This window comes from Spermophilus citellus, assembly GCF_964194105.1.
Source record: "Spermophilus citellus genome assembly, chromosome: 7".
In the NCBI taxonomy this organism is placed as follows: Eukaryota; Metazoa; Chordata; class Mammalia; order Rodentia; family Sciuridae; genus Spermophilus; species Spermophilus citellus.
This window is the reverse complement of record NC_138188.1, coordinates 26393229-26416341: the sequence shown is the minus strand read 5'-3', so window position 1 is coordinate 26416341 and position 23113 is coordinate 26393229. Positions and strand designations below refer to the sequence as shown.

At 52.5% G+C, this 23113-nt stretch overlaps 1 protein-coding gene across 2 annotated transcripts in view; it reads left to right on the top strand.

The window, feature by feature from the left end:
• The window catches only part of CACNA2D2 (calcium voltage-gated channel auxiliary subunit alpha2delta 2), a 133542-nt gene that overhangs the window by 15734 nt on the left and 94695 nt on the right, over positions 1-23113 (top strand). For both annotated transcript variants that reach the window (XM_081302085.1, XM_081302084.1), the window contains exon 2: positions 12034-12115. In XM_081302085.1, the coding sequence (XP_081158211.1) occupies positions 12034-12115 (82 nt within the window). The remainder of the gene's footprint in view (positions 1-12033; positions 12116-23113) is intronic.

The window sequence follows — 23113 nt, the reverse complement described above, 5'->3', positions numbered from 1 at the left end:
GACCAAGGCAGTGGCCATGGTGGTGATAAGATATGCCAGTGGTTTTGTTTGTGTGAACATCTAGAAGGAAGAGCTGTTAGCCAGCTGAGCTGAAGGAGGCTGGGAAAGAGCATTCCAGGGATGAGCAGGTTTTAGATACAATAAGTTTGTGATGCCAACTAGGGGTCAGCATGGCAATGTGTCTGAGCTGGCTGTATGTCTCTGAAGAGGTCCTGGCTGAGCTGTGCCTGCCCAGGCTGGGTGCCAGGGACCAAACACAGAATTCTGCTTTGTGACCCCTGAGCTTACCACCTGCTGCCTGCGCCACATGTCCTTATCTTGCACTACTGGGAGCTCGCTGCTCGTGGCGCACTTGAAGATTGACTTCTACAGGCCTCTGAGTGGGTGCAGCCTGCTTTAGTGCCCACGGTCAGTATGTGGTCACACCCATGGGGCACCACGTGTGTAGAGCTCACTCACGGGCCTTGTCTAGGCTATGCCCTTTATCTGGATTGCCCTCTAGCTTACATGATGTCACCTTCAACTGGCCAACCTAGGCCAGGTTGGGCTCCTTGCCATGCATCTTGTCCCCCAAGTCTCATGGGGCTCCTCTTCCCTCCACTCATCATCCAATCTGGATCAGATGTTCACCTGCTCTGCTTGAATTCCAGGCTCCCAAGGGCAGGCCTGCATCGGCCTTGCTCACCACTGAATCCTTCTCTAGTGCTCACAGTAGGTACTCAGGAACTCTCTGAATGGATGGATGGATGGATGAATGAATGAGTCAATGAATGAATGAATCAGTGAATGAATGGGTAAGCGAGAGGTAGTTAGGAATTTGCAGAAAGTTGGAAACACCTGCAAAGTATTTTGCCAGTAATAAGCCCTGCTCATTCAGCCACAGTGCTTCTCCTGGATTCAACCCTGAGGACAACACGGACTCATCGTGTTGGTTCCTCTGCCTGGCCACCCCCTAACAATGTCAGGAGATGGGGCCCCTGAGATGGCACTTGAGGCTCCTTCCATATTGAAGCTGCGCATCCCTCACAGTCTGCAGAGGGATTTGCATTACTAACGGATTCACCACAGAGCACCCAACTAACAGCCTGGTCAAGAGGGGTTGAGCACTTGCCTTCACATGCAGCTTGGATGGCTCTCAGAAGCCAGGCACCCTGGAGAAGCAAATCCCAGAGGAGGTGGGCCTTCTCCCCTTACCTGGCTCAAGTGCTCTGGGAGGAAAGGAGCCTTTCAGGGAGCTGGCGGGGGTAGTTCTACCCTGCTGAGACAACACTCCCCAGCAGGTTGGTGCTGGGAGTCTAAGGAAGGACTTCCCCATTGTGCCTAGCTTTGGCTTCCTTGAGAGGCAATGGGAGTCTCTGTTGTAGGGGAATGTCAGCTCCCTTCACCAAATTGGAAAAAGCCATAAACGAGGTACAGCCCTCACCGGCACCCTGGTCCTAAGTATTAGCCAATAGAATCCTCCTTGAAAGTAAGAAGGACTGTGGTCTTGGAGACATGGCCAGACTTTACTGGGTTCAAATCTGGTTCAGCCTAGACTGGCTGTGTAACACTAGGCAAGGTGTTTTATCTCCTTAGGCTTCAGAGTCCTCATTTGGGGATTGGGCATGAATTAGTTTGCTCCTGGCCAAGGGTGCTGGGTGACTTCAGTGGAAATCACACAAACAGCACCCGGCACACAGTAGGTGCTCTGTATTGTCATTTCCTTTTCCTGATGTTCAACTGCCTAAACTCAGAGCCCTCTGCCTAGCCTCTCTCCTGTTACAGAGGGAGATAGACAGAGCAGGCACCATTCTGGTGATGGTAGGAGATGTTTGGGTAAAACTATCCCCAGGTGTTTCCAGAAAGCTCTTTCCTGCCAGACTCCAAGCTAAGCTCTTCAGAAAACTTGGTAATGGGACCAGGCTGCAGCCCCAACCTAAGGTAAGATTTGGTAAAGTGTGGTGAGGAGCAGGAGTTTGAGAAGGGGAAGGGGATATCGAGGAAGGCTTCCTGTCAGAGGTGACTTGGCCAAGTTAGGGAGGGACCGAGCAGAGGACAAAGCTGGCCCTGAATAGGTTGAGTTCTGAAATTTGGGGTTGGCTTTTCCTCTGTACCTGGATGCCCTCAGAGGCCTGTAAGCTCCCATAGAGGCCTCTGCCCTGAGGGGGAACAAAGGACCCTGAGGGGGTCTCTGTCCTCCTCAAGGCAGGAAGCCATGTTCAGGACACTTATAGAGGACAGCTATTTGTGGCTCAGCGAGGATTTGACTCATGCTGGGGGTGGGGAGGATGTGTAGGAAGGGAAATGGAGACGTCGAAGCATAGAGCCTGACCAGAATGATTGGTGAAATGTGGACAGGGTCTGTCCTGACACCTCTAGGCAGGCTTCGGCTACTGTGTGGGGCAGGAAGGAGTGCTGTAACTCCAGGGTTCCCTCTTGGCTTACCTGGTGTGACTGCCACAGGTGCCTCAACCCTCCTCTGCACCCCGTGAGACTGGGCTTGGGCATGCTCCCCCATCCCAGCACCTGACTGGGCACATAGGGGCTGCAGCTTCATGCCCCCCTCCTGAGGGCCAGTCTCACCACACTTCAGCTTACCCCCCTTGTGAAGTGGGTCTGGGGGGAGTTGTGTTCCCATCATGCCTGACTATGGGGTGTATTCCGGGGAATTGAGTTATTACAGACTTCAAAATGTCTACGTCTATCATTGTCTGGGGCAGGTGGCTCCAGGCCTGGGGAGCAAAATGGCAGATACCTATCCCCGTGGCCCTGGTGGGGACCCTTTGCTTTGCCCCAGGTGGCCTTGGCTGATTTGTGAACTCTTCTTGCTCATTGCTGTTGGGAAATTCATGAACAATGACACCGGATGCTGGCACCTTGGGGACCCATGAACCTTGGCCACCAGAGCTTTATCTCTGACCTCAGGAAAGGATTCCCCACTACCTCTGTGTGGTGAGCTATAAATCACTTACCATTTGTGGCTGCTTGTCTCCGTGTTCCAGCACTTTCTCGGTGTGGTTGCAGGGAAATCAAAACACAGGACTAAATGTGATGCTGGCCTGCACACAGGACTTTGTTGTAAAAATAAAAGGTGGATGATCCTGCTGCCAGAGCCCTTTGAAAACCACCAGCATGGTCCAACCTCATCGGTCCACAAATGGGAAACTGAGGCATAGACAGGGGAGTGGGAGAGAGACAAGCCCATGGGCTCTGGCCCCAAGAACCAGAATCCACCTACGCAGGAGGAAGGACCATGAGGCAGGAGGTTGGGTGGAGGTGCTGGGAGGCCTGCATGGGGCACAGGGTGACAGAGAGAGAATGGAGGAAAGCCCAGGGTGGGCCATTCCTCTGCACTTTCTCCTTGCTTCCTGGAAGAAGTGGCTGTGCCAGCACCCAGTCCTTCTGGGGGAGCCATAAATTATGCATGGAAGTCACAGGCCTGGGCAGGCCCATCATAAATGAGCCTTAATAATTCATACAGAGAGGAGTCAGGGGAAGGGAGGGCCTCCTGGGCCAGCCCCAGGGCAGCCTCCACCTCCAGCTCCTCCATAGACTTCCACTGCCCACCCTGCCTGTCCCTGTTCCAGGCCAACAAGAGGCAGGTGGGTCAGCCTGTCCCTCTAGGTTGAGGGGCAGGAGCCTCTTCTCCCAGGGCCTATAGCCCAAGGCAGAGGTAACAGTAAGGGAGAGGGAAGAATGCCAGCTAAAAGAGTAACCCCAGGAGAGACATGGAGACCCGTTGCTGTTGTAGGGGAGGTGCCATTTAAAATGGGGGTCCAGGTGAAGCTGCTGTGTGAGCAGAGACGTGAGGGAGGTGATGGGCCCCCCATGTATTGTTGAGGAAAGGCTGTTCCAGGCAGAGGGGACAGAGTGTGCAAAGGTGGGTGCAGGGCTGAAGAGGCCAGTGTGCCCCGAGGGTCCATGCTGGGGATGGCCACTGGGTAGACTTTGGCTTTTCCTCCAGTGTCACAGAGCTACAGCTTGGTGTTGATAGGAGGCACACCATTCCTAAAGGACACCCTAGCTGTGTGTGGAGGTGAACGGATGGAGGGAGGTGGCATTCCCAGTGATCAGTAAGCCAGCAGTTGCTGGTCCAGGGGAGATGATGGCTGCGAAGGCCAGGTAGGGACCAGGAAAGTGGCACATCACCAAGGCAGATAGGTTGGATGTGTGAGAGAAAGTGGGGTTTCTGGTCACCCCAAAGCTTTTGACCTGCACAGAAGGATCAGCCTCTGATCTTCCAGCAAAAGTGGGAAGGTGAAGGGTGGGGAGAGAGTGGAGAGTGGGCCCAGGAGGAGGTCAGGATCGCAGCTTTGGACCCGTTCAGAAGCCCGATAGACACACAAGTGGCCATGCCACATCAGCAGGTGGGCATTCAAGATTGGTGTCCTGAACAGAGGAATGTGCCATCTCTGTTGGCCTTCATGAGCAGGGTGACTTTAGTCTGTGCCTCAGTTTCCCCCTCTGATAATTGGGGACAACAATTTGTCTGCTATGGAGATTAATTTAAGATAGTATAGTGTGCCATCGCTGGTGTGAGAGCAAAAATTGAGACCTGGAGAGGTCACAGAGTGAGGACTAGAGGAGAGCTGGCCGCTTTAGGCCATCACCCTGGCCCTGCTCTCCACTAGGGTCTAAGGACACCATACCCTATGCCATCGTCCCGACCTTTCCCCCAGCATTCTCCTCCCCACTCCACACAGCTTCCTTCTCACCCCTTCACGGGGTCTTCTTCAGGCCCCTCCCCCAGGGCTGCAGGTGCTGCTGGGCAGAATTCCCTCCCTTGGAGGCTGGAGCAGTCTACCTTAGGGGCCTCTCCCTGCAGCTAGAAAATCACAGACCAGGCTTGGGGGAGGGGAGTCCTGCGCAGAGGCTGCTCAGGAGCCCTGTGGCTGTGGCTGTGACAATAACCACCCATAACAACCTTGTGCTGCTTCAGTTTATGTTGAAGATGATTTACCTGAGACCCAGAGAGGCAAAAGGATTTTACCAAGGTCACACAGTAAAACCTGTCAGAAACAGAGGTCAGGGTCCCGTTGACCTTCATTGCCCTCCTCCTACTGCTGTAGGGAAATCTCTTTTCCCTTTCTCAGACGTCATGTCCCTGACTGAGGTCTTGCCTCATCCTTGCAGTCCTCCCTGACTACAGGTTCCCTTGTGGATCCTTGCTCCTGCCCCTGGTGTGGTGAGTAAGGCAGGCTGGTGTGGCCATTTGCTATGTGACCCTGGATACTTTCCATGCCTCTCTGGGCCAAGTGGGCCTCCTGGACTCTCCCAACCTTGAGTGATGTGCTCCCTGGCTCCAGGCCTCGCTCCTTGGCTCCCTCCTCCCCTCCTCCCCTCCTCCCCTCCTCCCCTCCTCCCCTTCTCCCCTCCTCCTCTCCTCCCCTCCTCCCCTCCTCCCACAGGCTGTTATGAGTAAATATTGGGCTGGACCTGGTGCCCTAATTAAAGCCAGATGACAGTTCACTGTTAGTCTGAAGGGGGAGGCTCAAGCTTGCTGCCTCCCAGCCCAGTGCCAATTAGAAAGTTTTTTTTTCTCAGCAAAGAAAGGGAAGGGACAGCCCCGTAATTAATAACCTCATTAAGGAACAGTATTTGGGCAGGGTCCCAAGACACACATAGACGAGGCCGGTGGATTTGGACTATTTCAAGCTTCAGCAATACTAGCCTCTCCCAGCTCCTCAGGGTCTTTGAGCTCCCTGGTGACTAATGGGCTGCGTTTGTGTGCATGGGATGGTGGGTGAGGGGGGCGGGTATCTGTGATCCAGGAGGGGTTTTGTTTTTTTTTTTCTTTCTGGATTGTACTCAGGGCCTCTGGCATGCTAGGCAAATAACTCTACCACTGAGCCACGTCCCCAACCCATTTTTTAAACTTTCATTTTGAGACAGGGTCTTGCTAAAGTTGTCCGGACAGCCTTGGAATTTGTAATTCTCCTGCCTTAGCCTCCAGGAAGCTTCACACTGCTCCCTCTAAAGGTCCCTTTCACTGAGTCACAAACAGGTTGAAGATGGCCAGTCCCCTTTGAGTCTTGCTCATGCCTTGGTAGGTAGCTAGCAAGGGAGCCAGCTGTTTGCCCTCCATGGTTTATGCAGTGCCAGGCCAGCGCTGCCTCTCCAATCTTACCAGACTCCCCAGCTTGGCCCTCTTGGCCTCTGGGGAGTGAGTGACTTTGGCCTAGACTGTTGCCCTCTGCCAGTGCAGTTCTTGAGAGGTTGTGATCAAATCAGGATGGGGGCCCTGCCCTGGGCATTCAGCTCTAAAAGATGCTGAGGCCCAAGTCTTCTCTGCTGAGTTGACGAGCAAGAAGGGTGCTCTGGGCACAGAGACCCTGCCCTTGCCCAGGGCTCCCAGGACAAGGTGTCACATCAGGTCTCCCCTGAGTCAGGGTCTCAGTCCACGTGAAGTCTCAGTCGGAAAGGAGACCGGACAGTGAGGAGAGCATCTGTGTGAAGGTGAGTGCATGGGACAGCTGTCATTGCTAGCATTCCTTACATGGGTCAAGGCGTCTACCTGCCTTCTCTTTGGTCTTGAGAGGTAGACAAGGTGGTGAACATCTCTGATCCAAGCCTAAGAGAACATCTCTGGTCCAACGTCTTGGAAGATCCAAGGCTGGACATGAGCATTCAGGTACAGAGGACATCTGCCCAAATGTTCAGGGAGGGCTCCTCAGTGGAGGTGGCCTCCAGGGATGCCATGATTCTTGAGGGAAGCCTTGAACTTGCTGCCATTTGCAGGAGGGCTAAGGTCCAGAGCAGAGCCAGCTGGGTCCCAAGCCCTGCTTAGTCAGGGCTGGCTGCAGCCTACTCTCTGAGCTTTCAATAGCTCTCAGGGAGGCACACCCTTTCCAGGCAGGAATGAATTAGTGGCCGCCTTACCCACCACCAACCTCTTCCTTGGGCCAGAAGCCTAACCAGGGCTCTGGAGACCCTCTTGGGTCTGCACCTCTCCATCTGTCACTCCTGTACCACTCCCCCTCCTGCCCTGTCTTTCTTTTCCTTTCAGAGGACTGCGAAGGCGACCAGGTAGGAGGTGGCAGGCCAGCTGAAATATAATCAGAATAATTAAATAGCACTTTATTTTAAATCGTTGCCTCCCCCAGAGCTGGGAGAATAATTGGCCAGCCTGTCACGAGACAAGCAAGAGACCTGGGGCCCCCTGCCATTGCCAAGCTTGGTTCACTGTGCCCTTGGCAGCAAGTGGTTTCCGCTGTGCCTGCTCCCTCACACCCTTCACCTGCCCTTTCAGAGTCCTGTTCTAGTGTCCACACCTCCTGCTTCATTGCTGTCCCACCGTTGGTGTCCACCTCTTTGCCTCACACATCATGGCTGCCCTGCTAAGCCGAGGGGAGAGCTAGAAATGGGTTGTAGGCCCCTGATGAGACAGGACTTATCCAGACAGGCTGCCTGGTAGAGGAAGCAGGGCTTTGATGCATAAAAAGTCTTCCTGTGTGGGGTGATAGAGGCCTGCAGAGGCAGAGCTTGGAGGTTCCAAATCCCTCACTGCCTCCCGGGCCCTGACCTCTTCTGAGCCTGCTCCAGTCTGCTCCAAACAAAGACCCTCTCCCTTCCCTTCTTGCCCCTCTGCTGGGTCCAGCCGCCCACACCTATCCATGCCCTCTGAGGGTGAACCTGCCGTGTCACCTGTCTCTGGTTTTTTTGATTTGTTTAATTATAGATGAGTTTTCTGCATAATTTATTCCAAAAGCCTGGATTATACTGTACAATTAAATCACATTCTGATCAACAACTTCACATATAAAATTAACAACTGGCAACAGTTTAATCTATGCTGCTGCATCTGCACATGGACTTTTTCATTCCCCCCCCCCTCCATCCCTCTCCTCTCCTCCTCTCCTCCCTGACCTCCTCCTGCCACCCAACCCCTCGGAGTGAGCATTTGCAGCTGGCCTCAGAGCTGGAGGCCCCCACCTGAGTGTTCTGACCTCCCAGCCTTCTAGCTGGGGTCCTCATTGTTCTGTCTGCTGAAGAGATCCTTGGCCTCAGCTCCCTGCCGCACAGATGATTTTGCTCCCTTGCCTAGTGGTGATATCCCCCCTCCCTCCCTAGTCCTCTTGATTCTGTAGACCAAGGCCTGGCATCCCACAGCACATGGTGTCCTCTTCTTTACTGCTGGGCTGCCTCAGCCCGCCTTGCCTGTTCTGCAGCACTCCCCCTAGAGCCACCCTCCCCTAGGGGCAAGAATTCATTGAGGATTTTCTGAGTGCTCAGTGGTTCCTTAGATCTTGGAGGGAACGGCTTTACTGGATGAGCTTCTCGTCCTTAGAGGACTTCCCAGTAATAATACTATCCATCAAGGTGTCTATGTGCATTTGTCCATTACAGTTATCTAGCCAGTCATTATTAACCCTGTTGACAGATGGGAAAGCTGAGGTTCCGAGGGGGCAGAGCTCTCCAAGGCTAGCAGAGGTAGCTTCTCTGAGTCTTCTCAGGCTGCCTTGTCCTGGAAGTAAGGGCTCCTGGGTTTAACTGAGCCAAGGAGATGGGTCTGGCTTCTCTCTAAGTTTATAATCCTGTATCCGTCCTCACCAGGGACCTCAGTTTTCTTGTCTATGAAATGGGGCTGCAGTGCCTTCACAGCCCTAGTTCAGGCACACTGGATGGAGGACAAGGCTCAGCTGTCAGCCTCTCACACCCACACCAGTGATGAGGCGCCTGCAGCCTTGGCTGCACTTTCTCCTCCCAGACGCTCTCTCCCCTCACTGTCTTGTTAATTTGGCACTTACAAGTACTTAGAGATAAGCAGTGTCATCTCGGTGAAAAGCATGGAAAATCACAAGGATGTGGGGAGCTAGCAGGTAGAACTTTCTTTTGGGAGTATGACCCATGGGCCATACCATCTAGCCAGGAGATAGTGGCAAAGCCAGGAACCCAAGTTGATGGGAGCCTGGGCAGAATTTGGTCAGTTTGCCTTTGACCTCCATGGATCTGTGAATCATGATGCATCTCTTGTTCTTCCCAAACCTCCACACCCTTCTGAGTGAGGCTGACTCTAACTGCTAAGGTTGGACTTGGCTTGGTGGGTGGCTTCTCCAGCCACTGAGGGGGCATAGTCACCTCCTGGCCTTCTCGGTATCCATGGGTCACACGACCCCCCACCCAAACCTGGTACTGGAACACTGGTCAAAACCTAGAACCCACAAAGTCATATCTCTGTGACAAAGAAATGAATTATCCGTCATATTCTTTTTAATTCTGGGACACGCATAGTGCCTTTCTAATTGGGTTTAAGTGAAGAATCAAAGTAACCAGTTTCCCTTGGCATTGGTCAGTGAGCTGGGGCCTAGGGTCTGCCTGTCAAGCCCAGGATGCCAAACTAAGGGCTAGAGCCACACCTTGAACACGGGAGGGTATGTGTGTGACCGGACATATCAGGGCAGGCCACTCCTTGCAGTCCATAGCACGAGTCTAGAGCCGATCAGCCTAGGGGTGAGAGTGCAGAGGGAGGAGTAATTGAGAGAAAAGAGAGAGAGACTAGGAGGGACAGGGAGTGCATATGTGTATCTTGGGGAAGAACTGGACTTCATCTTGAGGTTTGGTTCTTCTAAAAATGATTTTAGTGTTGAAATCGACTTTTTACATGAAACGATGGTGATTACATTAATATCGTGTTGTCTGAGAGAGAGAAAAAAAATACTTTGCATCCATGTCTGTTCTCCTAATTAATTTTCTTTTACTTATTTGTGAAATCCCAGAAACAGAAACCTGTAGGCATACTAGAAGAGTCCAGGGCCTGGGGTGGAATTAGTGGTGTGCTAGTAAATGTTATCAGGTTGCTCTTTGGGGTGGAGGGGATGGTAATTTCTAGCATTTGCTCATTTCTGTGGTGTACATGTTCCCAATGTGATGAATCTCAAGCCCCTAAGGTGCTGGCACTGGGAAGAGCTGGGAAGAAATGCGCAGTCTGCTATTATGGGTCATCTCTTGAGACTCTAGCACATTCCTGGGACAAGTCCTGTGTCCACCCCTTCCTGGATGAATGACCTTGGACAGGTCACTTAAATCCTCTGAGCCTCAGTTTCCTCATCTGTAAGTTGGGGATAATAATATTTACCTCTTTGTGAGGGTTGAAGTGAGAGAGTGTATGACAGGCTGGCTGTTCTTTGTATATAGTGGGTGTCCTCTCACATGAAGATTATGATTGGCATTTTGTCCCCTAGACCAGTGAATGGCTGAGATCAGAATTAGGGCCAGGGCAGAGCCAATGGTTCCCTTTGGAGATCAGATCCTTGACCCTGCCCATTTGTCTGCCACCTGCCTGGCTGGGCATAAGGCTATGTGGCAGTTCATCCCAGTATTAGCCCCCAGGGCTCGGCTGTTTTAGGATTACAAAAGAGCCACCTGCCACATTGTTCATCCACAGCCAGGGCGAAGACATCAGTGCCTGGTGGAGAGTGGCCAGGCTAAGAAGGCTTTCTATTCTCTGCTGCCCCTTGCCATCCTCAGACTGGCAGCTAAGCCTGGTTGCCCTTCTTAGCCCTGCCTGCAGCCTGGCCTCCACCCTTTCTCAGGGTTAGATTCCCCTGTGGCGGGGTGCGGAGGTGGGAATCAGGCTGTGGCCCAGCCAGCAATAAGCTAAAGCTAATACCTCTTTCTTTTGATGTTGATTTTTTTCCTTCCCCATCATGGTCCTGACATTCAGCTTGGCAAATTGCAATTAGCGATCTGCCCGCCTCCTGCTCCGAGTTCCCATGCCAACCGACCTGGGCACACACAATGGCATGGGCCCCGCCCCCCCACCAAGACACAAGCCTAAAGAGGGATATGGGGCAAGGGGCCGGGGTAGAAATTGGGGCTCTTCCCACCCAGGGACCAGAAGAGAGTCCTGGCACTAGGGGAGGTGGCAGGCTCAGAGGTGTTGGGGCCAGATGCAACCCTCCTGGCATCACTGCCCCTTCTGTGCCATGTGGACTGTGCTTGACTCATGTTTATTTAGATCTCTGTGGTGACTCTCCTACTGTTTTCCATGGAAGGGCCCTGTGGAATGGGAGTGTGTCAAGTAGAAGGGGAAGTTAAGGTACCTTTTCAGACTCATTAGGGCAGGAAGCATTGGTCACAGCAGAGAGCATCTTTAAGTGGTGTGGAGAACATCTCTGGCTGGTCTTCAGTGAGAGCTCGCCTGATGGCACTGTCTGAAGGGACGGTCACAGGTTTGAACCTGGGTGAGGCCTCTCCCCAGATACCTTCCTTTTCCTGGGTGTAGGGTGGAAAGTACAGAGCCATGTGGCCACCTGTCCATCCTTTACCCTCACAGATATCCCTGTACTGTGCCCCTGGCTCTTCTGTTCTCATGGGCTCTGTGACACTGTAAGAAGTAGCCCCAGATTATTCTCATATTCTAGAAGAGGAAGCCGAGACAAGGATGGGTTAAAATGATCCTAGAGGGAGGGAGACCAGCTCAGGCTTGTGGCTCAATTGAAGGATTCATTGGACTTTCCAGGCTTCCAGAAAGTGGCAAGACCATCTTCACTGCACCCATGGATGGGTGCATGCTGGGCGTCCAGTGATAAGCTTTAAATAAGCATCTGTCTACCAGGGTATGGGACAGATGAGGGCTATCTGAGCTGGAAGAGCTCCATGTACTGCTCAGATGAGCCCCGGAAAGTCAGGGACCTGCCCCCAGGTTACACAAGAGCTTGGTGGTGATAATAGTGTTTCCCCCCTTTCCCCGACCCCACCTGGCTCCCTCATGCCTCCCTCTTCCTTGGTGTCCAGAAGTCCCCATGTTCAGAGCAGCTACATCAAGGACTGGCTCTTCATCGTGAAAAATAGTCTCCCTGCAGGCTTCCCTCAGCGGATTTAACAGTGCACTCCTCTCTCCCCCTTGACTGCCCCACAGCACCTGAGGAGAGCCTAGGCCACTCGACTGGACTTCAAAGAGAAGTCACAGGTGCACTCCGGTTCCTTGCCTCTCTTTCTCCACTAGTGAAAACTGGGTTGAGTGGCTGCTCTGGTCCCCCATGAGTGGCAGGGGCTGGGCTGTCCCACCTCCAGTGGACCCTCCTAACGTCTCTGTCTTCTTTCTGTACACAGGATGCAGCACTGGGCCCGCCGCCTAGAGCAGGAGATTGACGGTGTGATGCGGATTTTTGGAGGTGTCCAGCAGCTCCGGGAGGTAAGCCTGGCACTCTTGCTTTCCCTTCATGGACCCTCTTCCAAGTAGGAATGAGGAAAGCGTTCATAAACAAGAAGTGTGGAAGATTTGGCATTGTTGATGTCCTGGCATGGTAGGGTACCAGTGGACCCAAGGCAGCAACTGCCCTAGGTCTCAGTGCACCCTTCTCCAGGCAACTGTTGGAGCAGTGGACCTGTTGACTCTGATGTCCCTTGTTTTGGGGAGGGTGTTGGGGTTTTCCAGATTTCCAGGTGGATGATCTCTGGGTTTGAGACAGCACATGGGGTGAGAGCACAGGCCCTTAAGGGGCCAGTGAGTGTGTGTGGAAGCCCAAGGGACAAAACATGAAATGAATGAAATGGCCAGGCAAAAATCTGGGGAAACCAGCCTGGGGCCAACCCTCTAGCACTGAGTAGCCCTCAAGGAAGCAAGACGGCCTTTCAAGGGATGTGACATCAAGGTGCAGGAGGGGTGATTGATTAGGTGCCAGAGACCACATTCATCCTGGGAGATTATGTTAATGTTTGAAATAGTGATGTGAAGAGCAGGCCATCAGTCACCCCCAGAAGGCTGCAAAGTGTGTTGCTGTCAGGCTACGGGCTCCTGAGGTGTCGCTCTTTATGTGGAAATGCAGAGGCTCAGAGAGCTGAGCTCCTGGAGCGGTGGGGGTGGGATTCCCCAGGAATTTCTTTGCTGGCCTTGGGACTGGGGACGGGGGTCCTGTCCACAGCTGAGGGATCTCCTGCCAATAGTTGGCCTGGGAATGGCAGAGAAGACCTAGTTATCTTTAGGGGTTCAGTAGAGAGGACTCTCCAGGCCCAGAGTTCCATGATTAGATGATCTTGGTCAGTAGGGGTCAGTAAATGTAACTTCTGGAGGCAGGGACTGTGGGGGTTGTCCTCGGTCCTTCCCCCAGGCTTAGCTTCTAGACAGTGCCCAGGAAATGAGAGTGGTGGTGAGTGTGCTGACATTGCTTGTGGATGTAGAACCTCTGGCACAAATGGGACTAATCAGAGGTGGTTAATGAGGGGGTAATATGGCAGGGGGTCATCCAGGTCCAGAGGTCTGAGCCAGTAGCTTGCTTGATGTCCTCCCCTAGTGGCTCAGGTCTCTGAGTCTCCCGCTCCTGGCTCCTGGACTTGAATTGAAGTAGCCGCATCCTATTCTTCCTGTGAACTCTCCATGACTCAGCTGTGCTTGGAAGCCGGCAGAGCTTCCAGAGAAAGCTCTGTAGGAAGCTGTTCCAGAACAGGAGTCAATTTAGACTCAAGAATAGCATTCAGCACTAACCAGGTTCTAAGTGGGCACTGCCAAGTGCCACCGTATAGGTTAATGAAGGGATGATGGTTCCCTGGAATGTACCTCATGCACCTTTCCAAGTTGCATATCGGGACATTAGATGTACCAGTTAAGAATCTTCCATGCTTTGAATCCGCATCTTCAGGACGTTGTTTGTTTTGTACTCATGGGCAACTCAAATCCTGAATGTTTGTCTATGAGAAATCAGTGCACATTTCATGCCTGTGACTTGGATCTGTCTGGACCAGTGAGCTTCCTGGATGGAGAGGACCAGAGATGGAGTCCTGGCTTGGAATAACTGACCCTTGGCGCCGACTGGAGGATGAGGTAGAGAGGACAATAGTGGACAGGCTGATGCATAGTTGTTCCCTTTTCTTGAAATCATATTTGACTTTCCTTCATTGACCACTTTCACTCCCCGGATGTGGTCCCTTCCTTTCATATGGAACTAGAGTCATTCCAGATCCAAAGCCTTTCATAACTGATGTCTTCCCTCACCCCCCCCCCCCGCCAGCAGTGACCAAGCTGTCATACAGGACAGCTATGGGACTTTGAACTCCTGCTCTAGGGTGCTGCCCTTCCTCTAACTGTGCTTCCCTTCTCTGTATGGTGGACAGGATGAGCCTGAGACAGCTAGATTGAAGCAGGGCTCTGCTTGGTATGGCAAGCAGGAAGGCAGGCAGAGAAGTGCTGACCCGGCGTCCACTCCTCCCTGCAACCCCTCCACTGCCCACGGCTGCCAGCTCTCTGGCAGCTCTGTCCTGCTCCAGTTTTTTTCTCACCTGCTTCCTCAGCTTCTTACTTCCTGCTGACAGCTCTGGGGCTGCTTCTTGGCACAGGGCACTATGACAAGGTGCGCGGGTGGGGGTAGAGACATGGGCCCAGATGTAGAGTTCTAGAAAAAGAGGGCAATCCTGTGGGAGCAGGAGGGAGCTGGCAGTAGGCTCCCCCTTTTCCCTGGCTCACACCCTACCCTGACCCTCACACCACTTTTCTTCCAATGCACCTGAGAGGGCCCCTATGCCCAGCCCATGCCTGATTCTGACAGGTCAGGATGATTCTTGGAGCAGAGCCCTGACCAGCTGCCCATGGTGCTGTGGACCCTGCCCCTCTACAGTCCCCTCTGAGCTAATTCTGAGCTGTCCCCCAAACACCTGCAGCTGGGGTGATTCTGGCATCTGAGCCCCCATCTGAGCCTGCCTATCCTAGCCCTAGAGGCTGCCCCACCCCCAGTAGCTTGGAGCCTTGAGGGCTGGCAGCTGCAAGAGAGCAGAAACTGCAGACAGTGGCATTTGGGAGCATTTTCCTTGCCTTGGCATTTTCCTCTTCCCGACCTTACTACAACCCCATGAGGGTATGGTTGGGAGCAGTCTGTGGCCCATTTACAAGTTGGAAGCTATGTAAAATCTTAGCAGAGTGTGAAGGCTATCTTTGAAGACCCCAGAGAATTTTCTCATTTAACCCTTGGGCTAGCACCTAGCCTGAGCTCCTGCTGTGGCCTAGTCCTAATGTGCTGTCCTCACTCCCATGCTTAGCTAGACACCTCTCTGCCGCTTCTAGGTACCCCAGACCCACCCCAGCACTGGTCCACTCTTGCTCTGAACAGGTCACAAAAGTGTGGACCCTGAAGCCGTCTGCCCTCTCCTTCAGAGGCCCTGGGGCTGAGCAACTCTCCTGAGCCCCTTTTCCACCCTCCCCCATCAACACCATATTGTCCCCATCCTGCGGGGAGAGCAGAGAGCATATGCTTGAGTTCTGAACTCATTTACATAATGAGGTTGATCAGGATGAATAATTCATCAGGTACCTGGGGGTGCACTGGTAGGATGTGGAGATGGGTAGGTCTCCCATCTCTAAAGCCCGGGTCACTCTGATGGGTGCAGCTAGGGACCTACCACTTCTGGCTGGGTGTCTAAGATAGGAACAACTCTAAACACTTTGTGGGAAAGCAAACCAGGAAGATTATCATCTGATATGAGGAAGAACCAGTTGACTCATCAATGCTGGGGTGGGTTTCTGACCTGGTGAGACACCTTCCTCTTTTTTCCCCTTGGAGAGGAAAAGACCTCTGCTTGGGTTGAGGTAGGGGTGAGGGGGAGCTGCCTGTCCACAGCTGACCTGGGAGCAGAGATCTGGGATGGCCATGTCTGAGGATCAAGTCTACCCTCTGGGAAGTCTCAATCCAGGTTTGGAACAACGGGAGCCTTTCCCAGTCCATGTCATCCCCCTGTACCTCACCTACCAGTCCAAACAGAAATGACATATTGCTGTACCCACATTCTGGGCTACTTCTGCCCCCATGATGACTTTAGCTCAGCTACTGCTGGTATATGGCTCTGTCATACAGGTGGGTAAACCAAGACCCTGGCCACCATCTCCACAAGCCAATCCCATCCTGGAGTCCTGGCAAGCCAACCCTAAGTGGTGGTGGTCATGGTGGCAAGGTGCCAAGGCAGAGGAGCCATGCTGGGGTAGCGTCTCCCCTGGATTGTTGAGCCTGCCTCCATGAAGAGCAGGACCCTAGGAATTGAAGATACCCAGCCAGGTCTCTTGATTTCCTTTCCTTCTGTCATGCCTCTCTGGATTATCATGGTGATTCAAGCCCATGGTATCCATGGGCCACCACCTCTAATTGGGACACACCAAGAATGGCATTTCTGAACCAGTGACAGTACCATAGTCCTGCCTCCTTCTGTCTGCCCCTGGTCATCCCTGGAGCCCATCTGGTCAGTGCTCCTAGGAATGCATAATTAATATTTCTGGATGTGATTCCCAGCATGGACCAAAGTCTGGCCAAGCCCAGAGATACTATCCTGTGGGGCCTTGGGAGGCAAGACAAAGCCTTCCTGCAGGTTCCTTTGAGTTGGGGCTCTCCCTGCTCCTCTCCACCCTTTTCTTCAGCTCATACCTCTGCCACTCACTGACTGTGGTAGTACTGGCTGAGGTTTCGGTCTGTACATCTCTGGATATCTGGGTATTCCAAGAAGTGCCCAGAGGGGCTGGAACAGAAGATAAAGAAGGAAGCTGAGATGCAGGGAGGTACCAGGGAACAGAAACAGTCCAGGGGGTCCAGGCAAGGGGAACACAGGTCATGACCCCAGGCCCCTAGGTTGACCCTTTCATCAGAGCCCTGTAATTCACATGAGTCCCTGATTGGCAGGCAGGGTCCTTGGCAAGGCAGATCCCCACCCACAAAGGACTGGCATGGGCTGCCTAGCTGATGTGATGAGAGTCAGGCAGGGGATGAGTTCCACCCAAGCCCTCTTCAGTCCCCCACTAAGGCCCCTGCAGTCCAAAAAGTCTAGTCTAGGGGCTCTGCACATGCTCATCATACAGCCCCCACCCCTACATCCAGCCACCTCCTGGTGAGGCCCAGCAGCACCCTCCTCTCCCCTGGCACAGACGATCAGGATGTGGGACGCGTCATGATGTGGGGAGGTGGGGGGCTCGGGTGTGAAATATGCCGCTGGGTAGGGATTGCTGTCGCTTGCCTCCCTAAAAACCCACATATATTATTCTTTAATGGAAAGTTAATTGTCTTATTATTCCCTCCATATGGTCCTCTTGCTCGGCACCCAGCGGGGATGCATGAGGCTAGGGGGGGCTCCTGGGAGGGCGTCTGAAACGTGATGAGGCCGCTGCTTGAGCATAATTGGGTACAGAGAGGCAGATGCATAGGAGCCTGGCCAAGCCCTGCCTGGACCCACTCTTTGTCCCCCCAGCCAAGCCTGCTCCCTGCTTCTTTCCTACCCTGGAGGTGGCCTCTCTGATCCACTATAACACCCCAAGGTCCAGAATGCTGTCTCCTCTCTCTCCTGAGTACTGGATGAGGAAACATGGCTTTGGATGGGAAGTTGGTTGTTGCCCTCCTGCTCTCCCCACCACACTGCCCCTGAACATAAATTCTGCATTGTGGCTTATCTGCATTGTGGCTTACAGGAAAAATGTCTTCTTTTTTTTTTTTTTTTTTTTTTTTTGGTATTGAGGGATTGAATCCAGGGGCACTTAAATACTGAAACACATCCCCAGCCTTTTTTATCTTTTATTTTGAGACAGAGTCTTATTAAGTTGCTGAGACTGGCTATAAACTTGCAATCCTCCTGCCTCAGCCTCCCAAGTCACTGGGATTATAGGTGTGCACCACCACGCCCAGCTAAAATATGTCCATTTTTGAAGAGTTTTTCTAAAACCATTTCATCCATAGCAGGAACTCCTGCCTGAGGATAGTTTAGGTTCCCCTCCTCTTCCACATACTCTACCCTAGAGGGCATGCAGGGAGATAAGTGGTGGAAGAGGGCTACCCTGGGACACTTCTCCAAGGGCCCAGGGCTTATGATGGCCACCCCTTCCTTGGCAGCAGCCACATAGGCTTCCATATCCCAATGGCTCCTTTAAGGCTGGCTGGGTACTGGTGCTCTCCTCAGGCCCATGTCCCCTCAGCCAAAGCTTCTCCTCTTGCTGCCGCCTAGGAGTGTGAGGATATCATGTTAGAACAGCCTCCTAGCAATTGGAGGATACAGTGATTAGAAGGCCCAGAGGGCATGAGTGGGTAGTCACCTGTGCTGCTGGAGTCTTGGCAGGGGAAGACTGAGATAAGGAGACATGATGGGTGGCTTTTGGGATTCTGGGTAACCTCAGCAGGGAGTTGCTGCCCAGGTCTCTGTGAAATCCATGGATGTGAAAGGAATGAATCCGTGGGGGAGCCTCCTGGGTGGGATCAACCAGTGTCACAGATAGGCGCAGAGGGGCCTCTGGCTTCCAGCTCGTACCAAGAGGTCACTGTGAAGGCACATTCAAGGTCAGTTCCAAGGGGATGGAGAAGAGAGTGAGAAAGAAACATAAATGTTGTGCCTTCTGAAGGCAGGAACTCTCTGTGGATCTTGAGTTGAATCTGGAGTTGAATCTACGTACGGCCCATGCCGTGAGCAGCAAGTGAATGACAGGGCTGGGCTTTTGCACACTGTGGGACCTGGGGCTGTGGTCCTGCCTCTCTGAGTCTCAGTTCCCTCACCTCTAAAATGGGGATACAGGTAGTCCTGTCCTCATGGGAAATGTGAGGATCTCAGGGAAGCAGAAACAAGGAAATGTTACAGAGCCCTACAAATATGAGAGTGCCTTTGTACCCCCTATACCAATTGCCTGCCCTACCAGGGATTAGTCAGTTTGGGAAAATTCAGATACCCAAGATATCCTCTCTGCTTAGCTCAGCCCAGGAGTTTGAAAATTTGTCCCTCTTCCCACATGGCCATGACATCTTTTGGGAACAAAGACCACCAACCTGGGACAGGGCTTGAAGAAATAACGGCCTGTGAACCAGGGAAGGCTAGCAGATTCTTTGGCCAGAAATCCAGGGATCCAGCTTCAGAGGCACCCCTGAGAAGGAGGTGGCAGAGCGAAGGGAAGGCCCAACACCCAGAAGGTCCCGCATTGATTTCTTCATTCAATAAGTTGGCAGCTTGTCTCTCAGCCTCTGTGAGCAGGGAGTGGGGACAAAGACATCTACCTGTGAGTTGTCCTCAGGTGTTAGCCCTAGGAATGGAAAGGTTGGTGGAGTCAGGGTCTGGGGTTGTAGCTCAGTGGTAGAGCGCTTGCCTAGTATGTGTGAGGCACTGGGTTTGATTCTCAGCACCACATACAAATAAATAAAAGGTTCATTGAGGGGGTGGGATTGTGGCTCAGTGGTAGAGCGCTTGCCTAGCATGCACAAGGTACTGGGTTCCGTCCTCAGCACTACATAAATGTAAAATAAAGATTTAAAAGAAAAAAAGGTTCATTGACAACTAAAATAAATAAATAAATATATTTATTTATTTATTTATTTATATACATATACACACACACACACACACACACACACACACACAAAAGAAAGGTTGATGGGTCAGAAAGTGGTAAGGCTGGGGCCAAGGCTGAGGATCTGTCAGAGCAGACAGCACTGTTCTCCTTGGAAAAATTCTTCATGGGAACCCTTGATTTCATAGCAGGGCCCTTCCCTGAAGTGAAGACCCCTCAGTCCTTTTGTCTTAGTGATCTGGGAACAAAGACCACCAAAATATATCCAGTTTTCCTAAAGCAAGACCCCTACTCCCCCCACACACATGAGAAGAGTATTCTAGTGAGCACAGTCTCTCCTGTGGGGTTTCCAAAGAGTCCAGTCTTGCAGCAGGACAGCAGGATTCAGTTCCCAAGAGGACCCAGGCTTTGCAGCTTGTGGAAGTGGCCAGAGTCTGCCCCCCTCCCTGAGCCTCTGCATCCATCTCTGAAGAATGATGCTGCTGCTGTTTCCAGAGCTAGGAGCTGCTCTGGATGATCCGGGTAGGAGATGGGGGTGGAGGGCCCAGTGCGTTTCCATGCTGCTGGGGATGGTTGACCTGATCTTCATTCCTCTCCCCTCTTCTACTCCCATCTATCGCTGGATCTGTGGCAGCCATGGGGACACTTGCCTCAGATTCATGGAGCCCCAAGCACTTGGCAGAGGCAGAGAAGTAATTGGTTTTGACATACCACAGCCGGCCCCAGGGGCAGCATGAACAGCATTTACCACAACCAGGCAGGAAATGGAGGCTTAGTGTGGCCTTCCTCTACATTCTCTGAGTATGGCTGCCCTCTGCCTTTATGAGCAGAGATTCCAAATTTAGAGAAAGTTACAGAGCCACAAACTTTCTATCTTATATCTCTCTCCCAGCCCTGGGACCTGGTGGTTCTGAAGGGGGGCTGGCCTGTTCCATGTAGAGGAGGGAGACTGAGGCAGTGGGTGGATCCTGGGCAGACCCTTGAGGCCCTGTCCTTTGTCTGTCCTTGCTTTCTCATGAAACAAAGAAGCAAATGAGTGACCCTCAGGGAATGAGCACCTGGATTTACTCTGCACATCAGGATGAGAGAATGTGAAGTCTGGGGAAGAAGCAGATTGTACACATACATATGCCCTCAGTGTACATGTGTGCATATAGATGCTCCCAAGGCTGGCACTTAGTAGGTGCACAGCTAATAATTGCTCCATGACTGGGTAAGCAAAGGGGCAGTCATCTGAGAACTGTGAAGGGACTGATTAGAGCTCTGACTGTCCCACAGGGCCTTGGGTACTATCTGACCTCACAGAGGGAAGCTGAGATCAGTGCTTGGGGCCAGATACCCTGGAGCTTGGTGCCCTGGAAAAGTAGGCTTATGTGGAATTGCCAGAACTTGGCCCCATATAGATGGTCCCTTGATTGCTTTATATGAGAAAGTAGAGGGATCCCTGTGGAAGAGCTGGGTTTACTGGTTACCCATGAGGCAGGCTGAAGCCAAGGAAGCTGAGCTGTTCCCAGCGTCTCTTGAAGGCTTGACTAAGGTTTGTAGCTCTGGGCAGGGAAACAAGGAGCCTTTCTTAGGTGTTTGAGCCTCCCACCTGCCCTTGTGTCCCCTTATCCTATGCTTTCACTGTACTTTTTCCTCCAAATGCACTAGCTACTGTTCTCACTTACCATCCCCTTCAGGCCTCACCCCAGATTTAAGCCTAGACTACAGCTTTCCTCCTCCAGGAAGCCACCCACATCACTGCTGGAACCAGAAGTCTCCCCACTCCTGTCAGCTTTTGCATCATTCTGGAACACAGTGGCAGTCAGGAACATCTGTCAGGCCCAATGTAGTGATCCCAGCCTCTGGGGTATGGAGACCATGACCAGAGGGCAGGGTCATTCCCAGGCCTTCCAGGAATCCACTTGATCAAGGGAAATCAGCTAGCCCATGGCTCACTAGAGACATAGTCCCTGACCACACAAGAGGAACTTGTATGACCATTGTGTATGGAAGAGTATGAGAAATGCTGATGGAGAATGTGAGTGCATCTGCATGTACATGTAGAAGAAAGTGTGGGAACCTGTGCATGGGTGCTGCAAATGGGAACGTGAACAGGTGAGCATTTGTGTGGCCATAGACGGGAGTCACACCTGCAAGTATGCCACTTATGAGGGTGTGACCAGACAAGCGTATGCATGTGTGTGCCTGTGGATGCATGTGTGGTTCTGAGTGCTTCCTGCGGTGGTAGATGCACTGTGCATAGGTTAGGGTGGTACTGGGAGAGGCAGGTGCTGAGAGCTCTCTGTCACCCAAGCAGGTGAGAACTACTTAACTGATTCATTAGCCAAGCTGAGAAGTCTCAATTGTGGATGAAGAGCACAAATTCACACATACGCTATTTCTCCGTGCCTGGTGAGCATCCCCCCAAGTCACCACTGCCTGACTCTGTGCTCAGCCACCCTGTAGTGGGGGAGGATGCTAGTCAGTTGTGTGTCTGTGCCCTGAGATGGTGGATGGACAAAGCCACCCCACTGTGGAGATCACAAGCCTTATACAGGATAGTTTTTATTTTCCCCAATTTAGTGCTCATGGAGGCTTTTCAAAAACTTGTCTTTATTTCATAGAGGAGCTGTAAATGCTAAGGGAGTACTGGGCAGGAGCCCTGTTTCCAGGTTCTGGTCCTCCTGGTGTGTGTGTGGGGGGGTACTCTCCTCTGTGGGCATGGTCAGACTCTTCTCAGTTAGGCTTTGGCAGCCTATCCTTTCCTTGACCGGGATTCACCAAAGAGTTAACCTTCTGAAGGTGGGGGGACATTCAGGTGCCTGCCAGCTTAGAGCAGATCTAGAGTCTCCAGGAGGTGTCTTCTACAGTGCAGGACCAGCCACTCTCACTTATAACCCCCAAGTACTTGCCACCAGCCATTTCCTCATCCCCTATACGAGGGGCCTGATCCCCCATAGTGTATAATATATAATGCCTCCCCTCTCCTGTCCCTAGAAAGTGATGGCCCCTGGTCTCCCCAGTTTCTGAAGCCCTATGGATTGCTGTAATTGGAGCTTCTCTTCCTCTGCACCCTTCATTCAAGCTCAGCTCCCAAAGCATTGATGGTCTCTCAAGCCTGTCCCTGAGTCCTAGAGTCTGGGGTCTATGCTGACTCCTGAGAGACAGGCCTGCCACCCCGTCACGTTGCCCCTCAAAGACCCCCTGGCCCTGCCACTGTACTGCATCTTCATGCAGGGAGATCCAAAAGCTCGGTCAAGTGGCAGCCACTTGCCTCTTGATCAGGTGTTGACAGAGGAGCTGTCATTATGCTCCATCTATAGGCATGGAATAAATTGGTGTGCAGTGAATTTATTCTTTTTAAAGAGGGACTTTCACACTGGGGAAAACTTTTTAAAAGAACATTTATATAAAAAGCAATTACCGTGCCAGTAATTTTTATGTATTCTACCCCTTCCATTGCTGCCTTTGTGTTTGAATGTGACCGCCTCCCGGGGGGCCGCTGCAGCAGGGCTTAGTGGCTCAGGGCCTCCCAGCTTCAGCTTCCTGCCTGCTTAAGCAACCTCCTCCTCCAGGAAGGATCAGGGTGCAGGGCTCAGGCCCAGCAGGGATGTAGACTTCCAGGGGCATGGTTGAGTGGATTTGTGTTTCAAACTTGGGTGCTTTGGAAAATTCCTTCCATGTGCAGCTCTGTGCCGAGGTTGCTCCAGTCCCAGTCCCAGTCCTGGCACATCCTTTCTAGGTCCTTCTTGGCAGCAGCTGAGCACTTAAAGGCCCTCCTTCCCAGCAGCCTTCCAACCCAGTTCAATAAAGGAGGAGGCAGTGGTGTGGGAGCAGGTATTTTCCCTCCCAAGGAGCCACTAGAGGAGCCACTAACGGGCACCCTGCTTCCCCAGCCATTATTGCTCTCACACTCGATGC